At 42.2% G+C, this 13,306-nt stretch overlaps 1 protein-coding gene across 2 annotated transcripts in view; it reads right to left on the bottom strand.

Moving 5' to 3' along the window:
- Positions 1-10,288, bottom strand: part of LOC118363618 (delta-1-pyrroline-5-carboxylate synthase-like) — a 32,618-nt gene extending 22,330 nt beyond the window's left edge. The window contains exons 1-14 of one of the 2 annotated variants that reach the window (XR_008086154.1): positions 10,153-10,288; positions 8,689-8,799; positions 8,186-8,337; positions 7,771-7,920; positions 7,569-7,673; positions 6,677-6,835; positions 6,113-6,203; positions 5,895-6,019; positions 5,440-5,584; positions 5,087-5,160; positions 4,828-4,927; positions 4,454-4,674; positions 2,377-2,514; positions 1,840-2,035 (exon numbers count right to left, since the gene is read on the bottom strand). Coding sequence is in view for 1 of the 2 variants with exons in the window: in XM_035744686.2 (XP_035600579.1) it covers positions 1,840-2,035; positions 2,377-2,514; positions 4,454-4,674; positions 4,828-4,927; positions 5,087-5,160; positions 5,440-5,584; positions 5,895-6,019; positions 6,113-6,203; positions 6,683-6,835; positions 7,569-7,673; positions 7,771-7,920; positions 8,186-8,337; positions 8,689-8,788 (1,750 nt within the window). In the remaining variant the exon portion in view is untranslated. The remainder of the gene's footprint in view (positions 1-1,839; positions 2,036-2,376; positions 2,515-4,453; positions 4,675-4,827; positions 4,928-5,086; positions 5,161-5,439; positions 5,585-5,894; positions 6,020-6,112; positions 6,204-6,676; positions 6,836-7,568; positions 7,674-7,770; positions 7,921-8,185; positions 8,338-8,688; positions 8,800-10,152) is intronic. The other variant, XM_035744686.2, reaches the window with a different exon arrangement.
- Positions 10,289-13,306: the final 3,018 nt, after the last annotated feature.

Raw genomic sequence — 13,306 nt, 5'->3', positions numbered from 1 at the left:
CCAGAAAATTATGTCATGGCTTTAGAAGCTTCTGATAGGCTAATTGACATAATTTGAGTCAATTGGAGGTGTACCTGTGGATGTATTTCAAGGTCTACCTTGAAACTCAGTGCCTCTTTGCTTGACATCATGGGGAAAATCAATAGAAATCAGCCAAGACCTCAGAAAAATGTGTAGACCTCGACAAGTCTGGTTTATCCTTGGGAGCAATTTCCAAATGCCTGAAAGTACCACGTTCATCTGTACAAACAATAGTACGCAAGTATAAACACCATGGGACCATAGAATGCATGGTATGACGGCTGCGTCTCCTAGAGATGAACGTACTTTGGTGCGAAATGTGCAAATTAATCCCAGAACAACAGCAAATGACCTTGTGAAGATGCTGGAGGAAACAGGTACAAAAGTATCTATATCCACAGTAAAACGAGTCCTACATCGACATAACCTGAAAGGCAGCCCAGGAAGGAAGAAGCCACTGGTCCAAAACCACCATGAAAAAGCCAAACTACGGTTTGCAACTGCACATGGGAACCAAGATCGTACTTTTTGGATAAATGTCCTCCGGTCCGATGAAACAAAAAAAGAACTGTTTGGCCATAATGACCATTGTTATGTTTGAAGGAAAAAGGGGGAGGCTTGCAAGCCATCGAACACCTTCCCAACAGTGAAGCACGGAGGTGGCAGCATCATGTTGTGGGGGTGCTTTGCTTCACAAAATAGATGGCTTCATGAGGAAAGGAAAATTATGTGGATATATTGAAGCAACATCTCAAGATATCAGTCAGGAAGTTAAAGCTTGGTCGCAAATGGGTCTTCCAAACGGACAATGACCCCAAGCATACTTCCAAAGTTGTGGAAAAATGGCTTAAGGACAACAAAGTCAAGGTATTGGAGAGGCCATCACAAAGCCCTAACCTCAATCCTATAGAAAATTTGTGGGCAGAACTCAAAAAGTGTGTGCGAGCAAGGAGGCCTACAAACCTGACTCAGTTACACCAGCTCTGTCAGGAGGAATGGGCCAAAATTCACCCAACTTATTCTGGGAAGCTTGTGGAAGCCTACTTGAAAAGTTTGACCCAAGTTCAACAATTGAAAGTTAATGCTACCAAATACTAATTGAGAATATAAACTTCTGCCTCACTGGGAATGTGATGAAAGAAATAAAAGCTGAAATAAACCCTTCTCTCTACCATTGTTCTGACATTTCACATTCTTAAAATAGTGGTGATCCTAACTGACCTAAGACAGGGAATTTTTACTAGGATTAAATGTCAGGAATTGTTTAAAATGTATTTTGCTAAGGTGTATGTAAACTTCCTACTTCAACTGAATGTGCATATTATTATTTGTGCTCTTTGTCACTTCCCATGAGCCGGATTGTGACAAAAACTCACACTCATTCTCATGTTTAATAAATGTATCGTTGGTGTGTGTCGCAGGCTTACAATGGCGGGAAAAACAACATTTGAGAGCACGCTGACCCTGATGCTAGAGGGGGTACGCAGCTGGAGGTTGAATGTTTGAAGGGGTACGGGACTATAAAAAGCTTGGGAACCACTGACTGGGTGTATGAATGAGTACATAATTGAATGTAAACTAAAGCCGTCTGCTGGTTTTTGCTTTTTAAGACCTAGACAACCAGCTGAGGAGAGTTCCTTACCAATCATGACCTTAATTCATCGATCAAGTACAAGGGAGGAGCGAAAACTGGCAGACACTGCCTTCTGCAGAACGAGTTTGACACATGCCCTAGACGCAAGGACTGATAGTTCATGACATCCACAAGATAGCTTCACCATAAGTTGCTTATAAACAATGAGGTAATGAAACACTCACTGATGTCAATAGCCTTTTCGATGCAAGCCTCAGAGTCAATGTAGACATGGCAGATGCCCTCACTGTGTCCCAGCACAGGGATGCCCTTGGCAGCTCTCTGGATGTCTCTGACCAGCTGGGACGAGCCTCGAGGGATGATCAGGTCTATCATCTTATCTAGTCTACACAGGTCCTCCACCTCCTCACGGGTACTCACCTACAGCACACATGTTAATAACATACTTTACTATGATGCAAACTAAAATCATATGTACCTGCAACAGGGCTGGGGTCAATTCCATTTTAATTCAGTCAATTCCAATTATCTTCTCATAGAGAAGGATTGATGAAAATGTGAATTTCAGTTTACGTCCTAAAATGACTCAATTAAATTAGAATTTACTCCAGCCCTGACCTACAGTACACATGTAATGTTGTTCATACCACACAAATGATTTCTCCTATCTGTAAAGTAAGTGTATCTAATACAAGTGTTATGCATAACCTAAAACTCAACTCCTGCCTCAAATGTCCCATTGATTTGGATCAAGCTCTTACCAGCTGAATAGCATCCTTCACCCCGTGGATAGAGAGCGCCTCCTGGGTCAGCTGATGCAAGATACGGTTGGTGTTGGCCGCTTCTTTTCCCCCCTTCAGTAACAGAGCATTTCCACTGGCAATAGCCAGAGCTGACACCTGTATTTCATATCGGTACAAGTCCATACGACACTTCAGTCACACATCAGTACTATCATGTCTCTGAAAATAAAACACAATAGGGTGGAATCTCAAATCAACCCTTAGACTATATGTCCTGTGTACTTAAAATCTGTGTAAATATGAGAGGATTTGAGGCCTCCTGAGTGGCGCAGTGGTCTAAGGCACTTTTGCAGTGCTGATGTGCCACTACAGCCTCGGGTTCAATCCCTTAGACCATATGTCCTGTGTACTTAAAATCTGTAACCGTGACACCCATGGGGCAGCTCACAATTGGCCCAGCGTCATCCGGGTTAAGGGATGGTTATGCCGGCCGCGATTTCCTTGTGTCATCGTGCTCTCAATCAAATCAAATTTTATTGGTCACATACACATATTTAGCAGATGTTATTGCGGGTATAGCAACTGCTTGTTGCGGGCCCGGGCGCCTGCAAGTCGAATCCGGTCGTCAGTTGGATGGTGCGGCTGGCTGCGGGGTTAACCATTTGTAACTTGGGGGTAGTATTTTCATTTTTGGATAAAAAACGTTCCCGTTTTAAACAAGATATTTTGTCACGAAAAGATGCTCAACTATGCATATAATTGACAGCTTTGGATAGAAAACACTGACGTTTCCAAAACTGCAAAGATATTGTCTGTGAGTGCAACAGAACTGATGTTATAGGCGAAAGACAGATACAATTCCAATCAGGAAGTGCCACATTTTTTTGAAACTGCCTCATGCCAATGACTCCTTATATGGCTGTGAATGAGCTACGAATGAGTTTACGTTTTCTACGTATTCCCCAAGGTGTCTACAGCATTCCCCAAGGTGTCTACAGCACACCCCAAGGTGTCTACAGCTTTTCACGCATTTATGTTGAAGAATAGACGTAAGGGACCACATTTAGCAAGTGGTCACATGATGGCTCCCGCAGAAAATCTTGCGTAAAGTACACAAGTAGCCATTTTTCCAATCGCTTCTTATGAGAAACCAATTGTCCCGATCGATATATTATCGAATTGTTATGTGAAAAACACCTTGAGGATTGATTCTAAAGAACGTTTGCCATGTTTCTGTCGCTATTATGGAGCTAATTTTGAAAAAAGTTTGGCGCTGTAGTGACCGGTCAATTTTTCAGCCAAACGTGACGAACAAACGGGAGCTATTTCGCCTACAAAAATAATATTTTTGGAAAAAAGGAACATTTGCTATCTAACTGGGAGTCTCCTGAGTGAAAACATCTGAAGTTCTTCAAAGGTAAATTATTTAATTTGATTGCTTTTCTTATTTTCGTGAAAATGTTGCCTGCTGCCAGCAGAGCCTAGCGTAGCATTATGCCATGATAAACTTACACAAATGCTTGTCTAGCGTTGGCTGTAAAGCATATTTTGAAAATCTAAGATGACAGTGCGATTAACAAAAGGCTAAGCTGTGTCTCAATATATTTCATTTGTGCTTTTCATGAATAGGAAGTTTTTGTAGGAAGATTTATGTCCGCTGCGTTATGCTAATTAGTTTGAGGCTATGATTACGCTCCCGGATCCGGGTTTGATAGTCGCAAGAAGTTTAGCGAGCAGTGCGGCTTGGCAGGGTTGTGTTTCGGAAGACACGTCTCTCGACCGTCGCCTCTCCCGAGTCCGTAGGGGACATGCAACGATGAGACAAGATCGTAACTACCAAGTAGAAAAAGGGGGTTAAGAAAAATGGGGTAAAGTAAAACAAATGTTTAGATAACTAATAAATTAGAGAGGATTTGACAAATGTAAACAATATGGTAATAGCCTATTAGAGAGCAAGGTGAAGCGATGTTAAAGTTTCACCATATTGCTTATTTTCCAATCAAATCCTCTCAGATCTCCACAAGTGCCTAGGGTGAAGGGTCTAGGGGTCCATTTGGGATTGGTTTAGCAGCATGGCCATCATCAGGTGACTGACCTGAGGAAGGCAGTCGGGTCGGGACTCAAAGATGACCAGCAGGACCCCGATGGGCACAGTGATCTGTTCGAGCTCCAGGTTGTTGGCGACTCTGGTCCTGCGGAGCACCTGCCCCACGCTGTCCCTGGACGATACAGCAATCTGACGCAGGCCTATGGCTAGGCTGTTCAGCTTCGATGTGGACAGACTCAACCTTGCCAGCAGGGGTTGGGAGAGACGGCCTGGAGGGAATCACACTAAAATATAACACCAACATTCTTATGGCTTTTATCAATTGCTAATCGACAGACAGCTTGTGTCAGCAATATTAACAATATCTGGTATGATCCTAATTTGTGAGGCCATTGTGACCTGGTGAAGCTACATTTGAGTACCTGATGATGCTGCAGTCTCCATGTCTCTCTTGTTGGCACTGAGGATCTCATCCTTCTTCTCTGTCAGCAGGTCAGCCAGACGGCAAATTATCTCCCCTCTCTGGTTGAGTGTGAATGAATACAGACGTCTTAAAAAGATTACTAAAGTACAGCAGAGATTGATCACACATCAGCTCAGATGGGCACTCTGTAACCAGGCCAGTCAGTATAGCTCAGCACAGCTCTGTAGTGTGAAAAGGGTAAAAAAGGGAACGCTCACCTCATCTGGGTGAAGAGTGGCCAGAGTCCTGCCTGCCTGCCTGGCCATTTCTGTCTGCTGCTCCACAGTGGGACCTGTGTGTCACATCCCACAACAACATGAACCTGACTGGGGCATCTCACCATCTTAACTGTTTCAGTGACTCTTTATAACCATTTTCATACATGAGTCATTATAAATGCTTTTTGAAATGCTTATAAATTCTTTATACATTATTATAAATGTTACAAATGCTCATGAATTGTAATGAACTGCATTTATACAAATAATGTAGTTTATTAATGAGTGTAACTACTGCTTCTAATCTACTGTAGGTTGGAGTGTATTTCTCTACAAAGGTATCAGTGACTCACCAGCAGGCTTGACCTCAGAGAAGAATGTGCCCACTTTCTTTCCCTCCACTATGTCTGTGATGACGTGGCCCGTGACTTTGGGGTCGGTGCCATTGGCAATGACGACCGACGTGCCACCCTGAAGCGCCCACAGAGCAGACTTCACCTGGGTGAGACATGGTTCTAATAAACATTTACAATGAAACATACCCCGTACAGCCTGTGGAGGGTGTGTCCCCCATCTGGCCCTGGTTCCTCCCTAGGTTTCTTCTATTTAGGGAGTATTTCCTTCCCTCTTTCTTTCTGCTTGCTTTTGACTTTAGGGCCTTAATCCGAGTTACTGTAAAAGCACTTGTGACAACTGCTGATGTAAAGGGTTTTATAAATGAAATTGATTGATTGATTGACCTTCTTTCAAACGGCCAACCACACTATTTTAACACTTGGAGTGTAGATGGTGGTTGCTTGCCACTAACCTTTGCCTCCATGCCCCCAATGCCCACTTTGGACTTTGAGCCATATCTGATAGACTGCTGGTCTCCGGGGTAGAAGATATCGATGAGTTTAGCATCATCTGTTCCTGGGGGGCTGTCATACAATCCTGTGGGATACAACATGGTCAACGCAAATACTTTTTATTTTAGCTGAGAGTAAATGAACAACAACGTAGCTAATTTCGAAATTAATTACATACCTTCAACATCAGATAGAGCAATAAGAAGGTCTGCTTTCATTTCAACAGCCAGTCTTGCAGCCAAGCTGTCGTTATCCTTGATGTGTATTACCTAAAAATGCAAGAAAAAAAACATTAAAAAGCATGACCCCATTTAATACATGCAAACAGCTCATCATAGCCATGTATCATAACTATGCAATGTACCCTAGCCTAGGATGTCATTTTAAAGTAAGAGCAGCTTGCTGTATAAAAACTTGCTACAATAGGCCCCTCTATACTAGCATTGGCTCTGACTTCAACATAAGTCATATACTAACTTCCACATTAGCCAGGTTTTCACTTAGGTTTGCATTGGCATCAATGGAAGACAAAGTGGAAGTCCAGATTCGCCCCTCAAATGCATGAAGCAGTACTAATAAAAGTAGAAATCGTCAAAGCTAATTACATATATTTTCAAACAAATGCTAAACCAAAATGAAACATTTGTGTGGGTGGAGAAAGTAAAAGAAAATATATGCCTTATGTAATAAACCATCACAACCACACTACACATTCCCAGCATGCCCTTCACAAAGTACCCACATTTACCCCCTGAAGGTCACTGTTTGGAACAGGGGGCGGTACAACTGCGTCATTGGTGTTGATGATGGGCACTATGTTCATGCGCAGCAGCTCGTGGAGGGTGCTGTTCAGGTTGCGACGCTTCTGCTCATCGTGGAAGTCGAGATTCGTCACAAGGATCTATTGAAGAGGCATACGAAAGATCTCAGTATGAGGGTCTAACGTAGGCATATAGTAATTCTAAAAACATGTACTGGGGCCAAGCTTCCTACCATCCAAGACCTCTATACCAGGCGGTGTCAGGGGAAGGCCCTAAAAATTGTCAAAGACTCCAACCACCCTAGTCAGATTGTTCTCTGCTACCGCACGGCAAGCATTACCAGAGCGCCAAGTCTAGGTCCAAGAGGCTTCTAAACAACTTCTACCCCCAAGCCATTAGACTCCTGAACATCTAATCAAATGGCTACCCAGACTATTTGCATTGCCCCCCTCCTTTACACCACTGCTACTCTGTTGTTATCATCTATTCATAGTCACTTTAATAACTCTACCTACATGTACAAAATACCTCAACTAACCGGTGCCCCCGCACATTGACTCTATACCGGTACCCCCCCTGTGTATATATAGTCTCGCTATTGTTATTTTACTGCTGCTCTTTAATTACTTGTTACTTTTATTTCTTATCTGCATTTTTTAAAACTGCATTGTTGGTTAGGGGTTCGTAAGTAAGCATTTCACTGTAAGTTCTACATTTGTTGTATTCGGCGCATGTGACAAATAACATTTGATTTGTCAATACAACTTTGGCTAAGAAAAGGAATAGAAAAACAATACATGAATGTAGTGACATCAGACACTATGCAATTCCATCTGCAAAGAATGATACAGTAATTATTTTGTGTGTTTGTACCTGTGCAGTGCAGGTGCTGTACTGGGTGAACATAGCTTCATACAGAGCCATCAAGCCACTCTGTCCAGCAGCTGCACACGCCCGGGCCTCCAGAACTGGAAGTGACTGAAGCGCAGAGAAATAGAAATCATTAGTAAAAGCCAATATGCCAATAGTTATTGATCTATTGTCATCCAATCTGTTGTGAGGAGATTTGGTATACCATTTCTTTGAGTTGGTTCTGTCCAGAGTGCAAGGCTTGTCTGACGCTCTGAGATAGCAGGATCTCGTGTCTCAGTCTCTGCCTTCCGAAAGCAACGGCCCCACTGGTGACAATCATCATCTCCCTGCCTTGGTTCTGCAGCACGGCCACCTAAGGGACAGACAACAATGAGCTCTTCTTACACACCACTTAGTGTAAGTGTTCTCTAAAGACCCACCAAAAATGTAACTGAACATTACCTCAGCAGTTTCTCCCCTTAAATTTTAGAAGATACCTTTCAATGCCAATCAAAACCCACAATCATGTCTTCAATTTCAATATTCTGGAGTCTTCTATTTCTACATTATTTCTGGTTCTCGTTAGTAGTTCCTGGTCATTACAACTTATATAATTAATGACCGGGTTGTGACCTCACCTGCTCCACAATGGAGGCGAGACGCCCGAGGGCCAAGCCACACTCATCTCCCCGCGTCACCACAGCACTGCCCAATTTCACCACAATGCGCTTGGCCTGTCTGAGCTCACTGCGGTGCGCTGCTGACTTCCCAGGAGAATGGGTGACAGGGACTGCAACAGATAACAGGACATTCATTTAACACCAGTCATGTTCATTAGGGTACACCATAGCAAAACATTACGCAACGAAAAACTAAAATGAAAGTTTCTTAGTTCAGACAGTACCCTCATATTTAACTTGTTTGCTTCCGTTTCATGCCTACTGAACATGACCCCAAATAACTTTATCCAAAACGTACTGAAAAGCAGTTCTCGTCGTAAACCTTGGGTTGTCTGACAACAGCATATGTTAGGCTATTATATGGGCATACATCTGAGACTGCCAAAGAGGTGTGGTGCCAAGTGTAATCTGTAGTGGGGTGCACCAGTGCAGTGTGTTTTGGAATGGGGTTGGCTACTTACACTTGGTTTGGGACACTGCCCTGGCAAAGCGTGGGCAAACATTTGCTTGCAGGCTCCTGGAACGTAGACTGGAACACAAGGCCAGCCTCTGCAACATCATGGCAATGTGATCTGAGGACAGTACACAGCTATTTATAAATCAAAATAAAGTGGGCATTCTTTAGGCTGAAATACAGGTGTACATCTGCTTGAGAGTAAGCTAAACCAAATTGTCTCGTTGTAGATTCATTGGTAAAAAAATAGCTTGGTGCACCGGCTTGCACCAATTGTTGTCAACAGTCTAAAGCGCTGAAGTTAGCCAGCTATACTACACACAACAAAAATATAAAATGCAAAGTTTTGGTCCCATGTTTCATGAGCTGAAATAACAGATCCCAGAAATGGTCCATTCGCACATAAAGCTTATTTGGTGCACAAATTTGTTTACATCCCTGTTAATGAGCATTTCTCATTTTCCAAAATAATAAATCCACCTGTCAAGCGGCATATCAAGAATATGATTAAACAGCATGAGCATTACACAGGTGCCCCTTGTGTTGGGACAATAAAAGGCCACTAAAACGTGCAGTTTTATCATACAACACAAAGCCACAGATGTCTCAAGTTGAGGAAGCATGCAATTGGCATGACTGCAGGAATGTCCACCAGATCGGTTGCCAGACAATTGAATGTTCATTTCTCTACCATAGCTGCCTCCGTGTTTTCAAAAATGTGGCAATACCTCCAATCGGCCTCAGAACCGCAGACCACATGTATGATGTGTGGGCCAGCAGTTTGCTGATGTCAACGTTGTGAACAGAGTGCACCATGGTGGCAGTGGGGTTATGAATGGTATAAGGAAGGTTAAAACTAGACACAATTGCATTTTAACAATGCATAGAAATACCTGAGGCCCATTTTTTTAAAGGTATGTCTGTGACCAACAGATGCATAGCTGCATTCCCAGTCATGTGAAATCCATAGATTAGGGCCTAATATATTCATTTCAATTTACTTATTTCCTCATATGAACTAACTCAGTAAAGTATTTGAAATTGTTGCGTTTATTTGTGTTCAGTATAGTTAGTTGTGTTTTTTTTTTTACTAAGGATTGATAGCTGTAGTTACAGAAATAGTGCAAATTCAGTGCACACTGCTTATCCTACGACTAGCTAGGCTGGGCATAGACCTCCACCGTCGCGTGGCTTGATGTGGCCAGCCAGTAATACACGTGACCCCTTGACCGGTTCGTACTTAACACTTTATCTATTCAGGCTGCAAATGTTTGGATTTCCTCAGCAACTTTACTTAATGACGAGAAAACTGGGGGGGACGACAAAATATGCGATTAACGTTACTACAATATGGCCGCTTCCAGCGGACGTTAGCTACAGCAGGCTATGATCTGACTAGCTAGCGATAGGCTAACGTTGAGGTAGGCAAATAGAGAAACAAAATAGAGAATTAATTCAAAAGATGTCTCACCAACAGTCAGTATTTATAAAAGTCGAAGGTTCCCGCTGCAGCAAAATTGACAACTGCTGAGCAAAGACACGTCGTCAGATTGCCACATCCACATGCAGCCATAGAACGTGTGGTTTGTGTTGTGAACAACATAACCGTGAATCAGTGGTTCGCTTTCAAAATAAAGGTACCCCATTGAAAGTGATGCAAACAGATACAAAAATGTAGAATCATCCAAGAGCCATAGTTAAGGATGTACATAGCAATATGAATGTCCGATAAGACTGAATGTTGAGGTGATTTCTCACGGTTAAAGTCCCGTTATAAGAGCTACGACGCTAATATTTGTGTAGTCTTTAGAATTGTAATCTATGTGTAGCACTGAGTAAACTAATAGATGTAATGGACCCAAACCCCATACAGTAGCTTGCAATATGAGTATGCCCCCAATGCAATTCTGAAGTCTAATACATCCACAGTGCCATTTCAATAGATGTTTTTCAAATTAACTAATTACTGTCTTTTGATGAATCCAGTGGTGGTCTGTGCCGTTTAAGGTTAGGGTGGATGATACATTTTTTATGAGCACAGACTTATTTCTATTACAGCATATGGGATGACTGTCAATCATATTCCAATCACCCAGCTCAATGTAACATTGATAGGTTTAGGCTACTGATACTCGAATTTGCCCTATAACCCTCTCATGAGGTTGCTACAACCGAGCCTACAAATTAAAGTTTATAATGTAGGTACACAGATCTAAAGAAAAATTGGAGTAATCAAGGTGACAGAAAGTGAAACAGTCAATACCACCTAGCACACTCTTGCCTACATCTTGCTAAACTAGGGTGTAATCATTAGTCCAAACGTTACGTTTTGCAACTAAAACGAGAGATACTATTGGACAAATTCAGGTCGGTCCATTCCAGTTTCGCTCCATTTGCTTCCGTTTAAAAACACATTTCTCAACTGAATTGGCTGAATGAACACTCCCCTGATCACCTATCACATCTACAAATGCTCTCCTCCTCTCACATTTTCCGGTCACTTTTGGAATTCAATGCACAACACAACAGTGGTCTGATCAGATGAAAAAATTATCTACACACAGCCTACATTGTTATCACCATATTAGCTAATGTCATAGTCAACACATAGCTACTAGAACTAACGTGTTAGTAAACTCACAATCTATTCCATTTGTAAAATCACGCAGTACAGTGTAAAGCAAGAAGTTTAGCATTTACACAGATGAGCCCCAGAGGCAATAAATTAATAAAACCAAAAGCCTTACCTTGACTTGGAAGAGTTGGAATGCTGGATAGACTTAGCCAGCTAGCTAACATAAATGTCATTGCTCTCTGTTTGATTCAGGTTGTTGAGTAGGCTAAAATGTAACTTGTTTCAGGAAACTAGGCGTATGTTACGGGTCAATACTTCACAGGAGAGCCATTTGAACGAAAACCTTTTTAACTTCATGAAAATGCGTTTTTTTGTAAAAATGTGTGAATTTTGTGAAACATGTGAACTTTCATGTTCCTTAGTAACAGGTGTGTATGCCATCTGTAAATACAACTATAATTGTTAAATTACGAGCCTAGTTGGTTAAGCCACAGAAAAAGTCAGCAACCAAATAAAATTTGATTTGATTTGATTTGACCTTCCCACTAGGCATGGGGGGGCAGGTAGCCTAGTGGTTAGAGCTTTAGGCCAGTAACCAAAAGAATGCTCAATCAAATCCCCGAGCTGACAAGGTAAAAATATGTAATTCTGCCCCTGAACAAAGCAGTTAACCCACGGTTCCTAGGCCGTCATTGTAAATAAGAATTTGTTCTTAACTGACTTGCCTAGTTAAATGAAGGTTAAATTAAAAAAAATAGAAAGCCATGATTGGCTGAGTGAGATAATGAGTGGGCTGGACATGTCGAGAGACGAGTTCAGATTGGTCTGCCATGTTGAAGGCTTCTGCATATTTGAGCAGCTCAGTATGTGTATGTAATCCAGTCTAACGCATATTTTGCTGAAATGTATAGCGTAGTAGAACTGCATCAGTGTTACTCTCCACTTTCTGGAATTAGAGTATGATAGCTAAGGAGATGGAGAAAACACCTGTCTCCGGATTACATCTTCAAACTCAGGGCAACCAGGACACCTGTGACATGGAGAAGTGTCCATCCATGATAAATATAGTAATATATGCCATTTTATCAGACGCTTTTATCCAAAGCGACTTACAGTCATGTGTGCATACATTCTACGTATGGGTGGTCCCGGGGATCGAACCCACTACCCTGGCGTTACAAGCGCCATGCTCTACCAACTGAGCTACAGGGACCACAATGATGTACAATGCCAGTCAAAAGTTTGAACACACCTACTCATTCTAGGGTTTTTTCTTTATTTAGACTATTTTCTACATTGTAGAATAATAGTGAAGACATCAAGACTATGAAATAACATATATGGAATCATGTAGTAACCAAAAAAGCGTTAAACAAATCAAAATATATTTTATATTTGTGATTCTTCAAAGTAGCGAGCCTTTGCCTTGATGACAGCTTTCCACACTCTTGGCATTCTCGCAACCAACTTCATGAGGTAGTCACCTGGAATGCATTTCAATTAACAGGTGGGCCTTGTTAAAAGTTTATTTGTGGAATGTTTTTCCTTCTTAATGTGTGTGCGCCAATCAGTTGTGTTGTGACAAGGCAGGGGTGGTAAACACAAGATAGCCCTTTTTGGTAAAAGACCAAGTCCATATTATGGCAAGAGCAGCTCAAATAAGCAAAGAGAAACGACAGTTCATCATTACTTTAACAGGGGTTGGGCTGGCTGTGGTCTGTCCTGGGGCTACACTGGGCTTTAGCACTGCTGTAGGCTTCTCTGGACCTGCTGAGGGTTTGACCGGTGTTGGTTTTGGCTTGGGAGTTGCAAAAGTGGGCTTGGGACCAGTAGTAGGCTTGGTACCAGCATCTGTAAGGGCCACAGCTGAAAAATTACATGGGAAATTCAATTGAATACAGCTTCAGTTATCCCCTCGGGAGAAATTATTAGGCCTCTTGTTAACTTGTTGTCCATACAGGCAGTGGTCAGAGATATGATATCTAAGGCTGACCTGTGGGCTCAGCACACCCCTTGACGTCACAGTGATCCCACAGCAGCTTCCGGCCTC

This window comes from Oncorhynchus keta, chromosome 3 (genome assembly GCF_023373465.1).
Source record: "Oncorhynchus keta strain PuntledgeMale-10-30-2019 chromosome 3, Oket_V2, whole genome shotgun sequence".
In the NCBI taxonomy this organism is placed as follows: Eukaryota; Metazoa; Chordata; class Actinopteri; order Salmoniformes; family Salmonidae; genus Oncorhynchus; species Oncorhynchus keta.
This window is presented reverse-complemented; position numbering and strand designations above follow the sequence as displayed.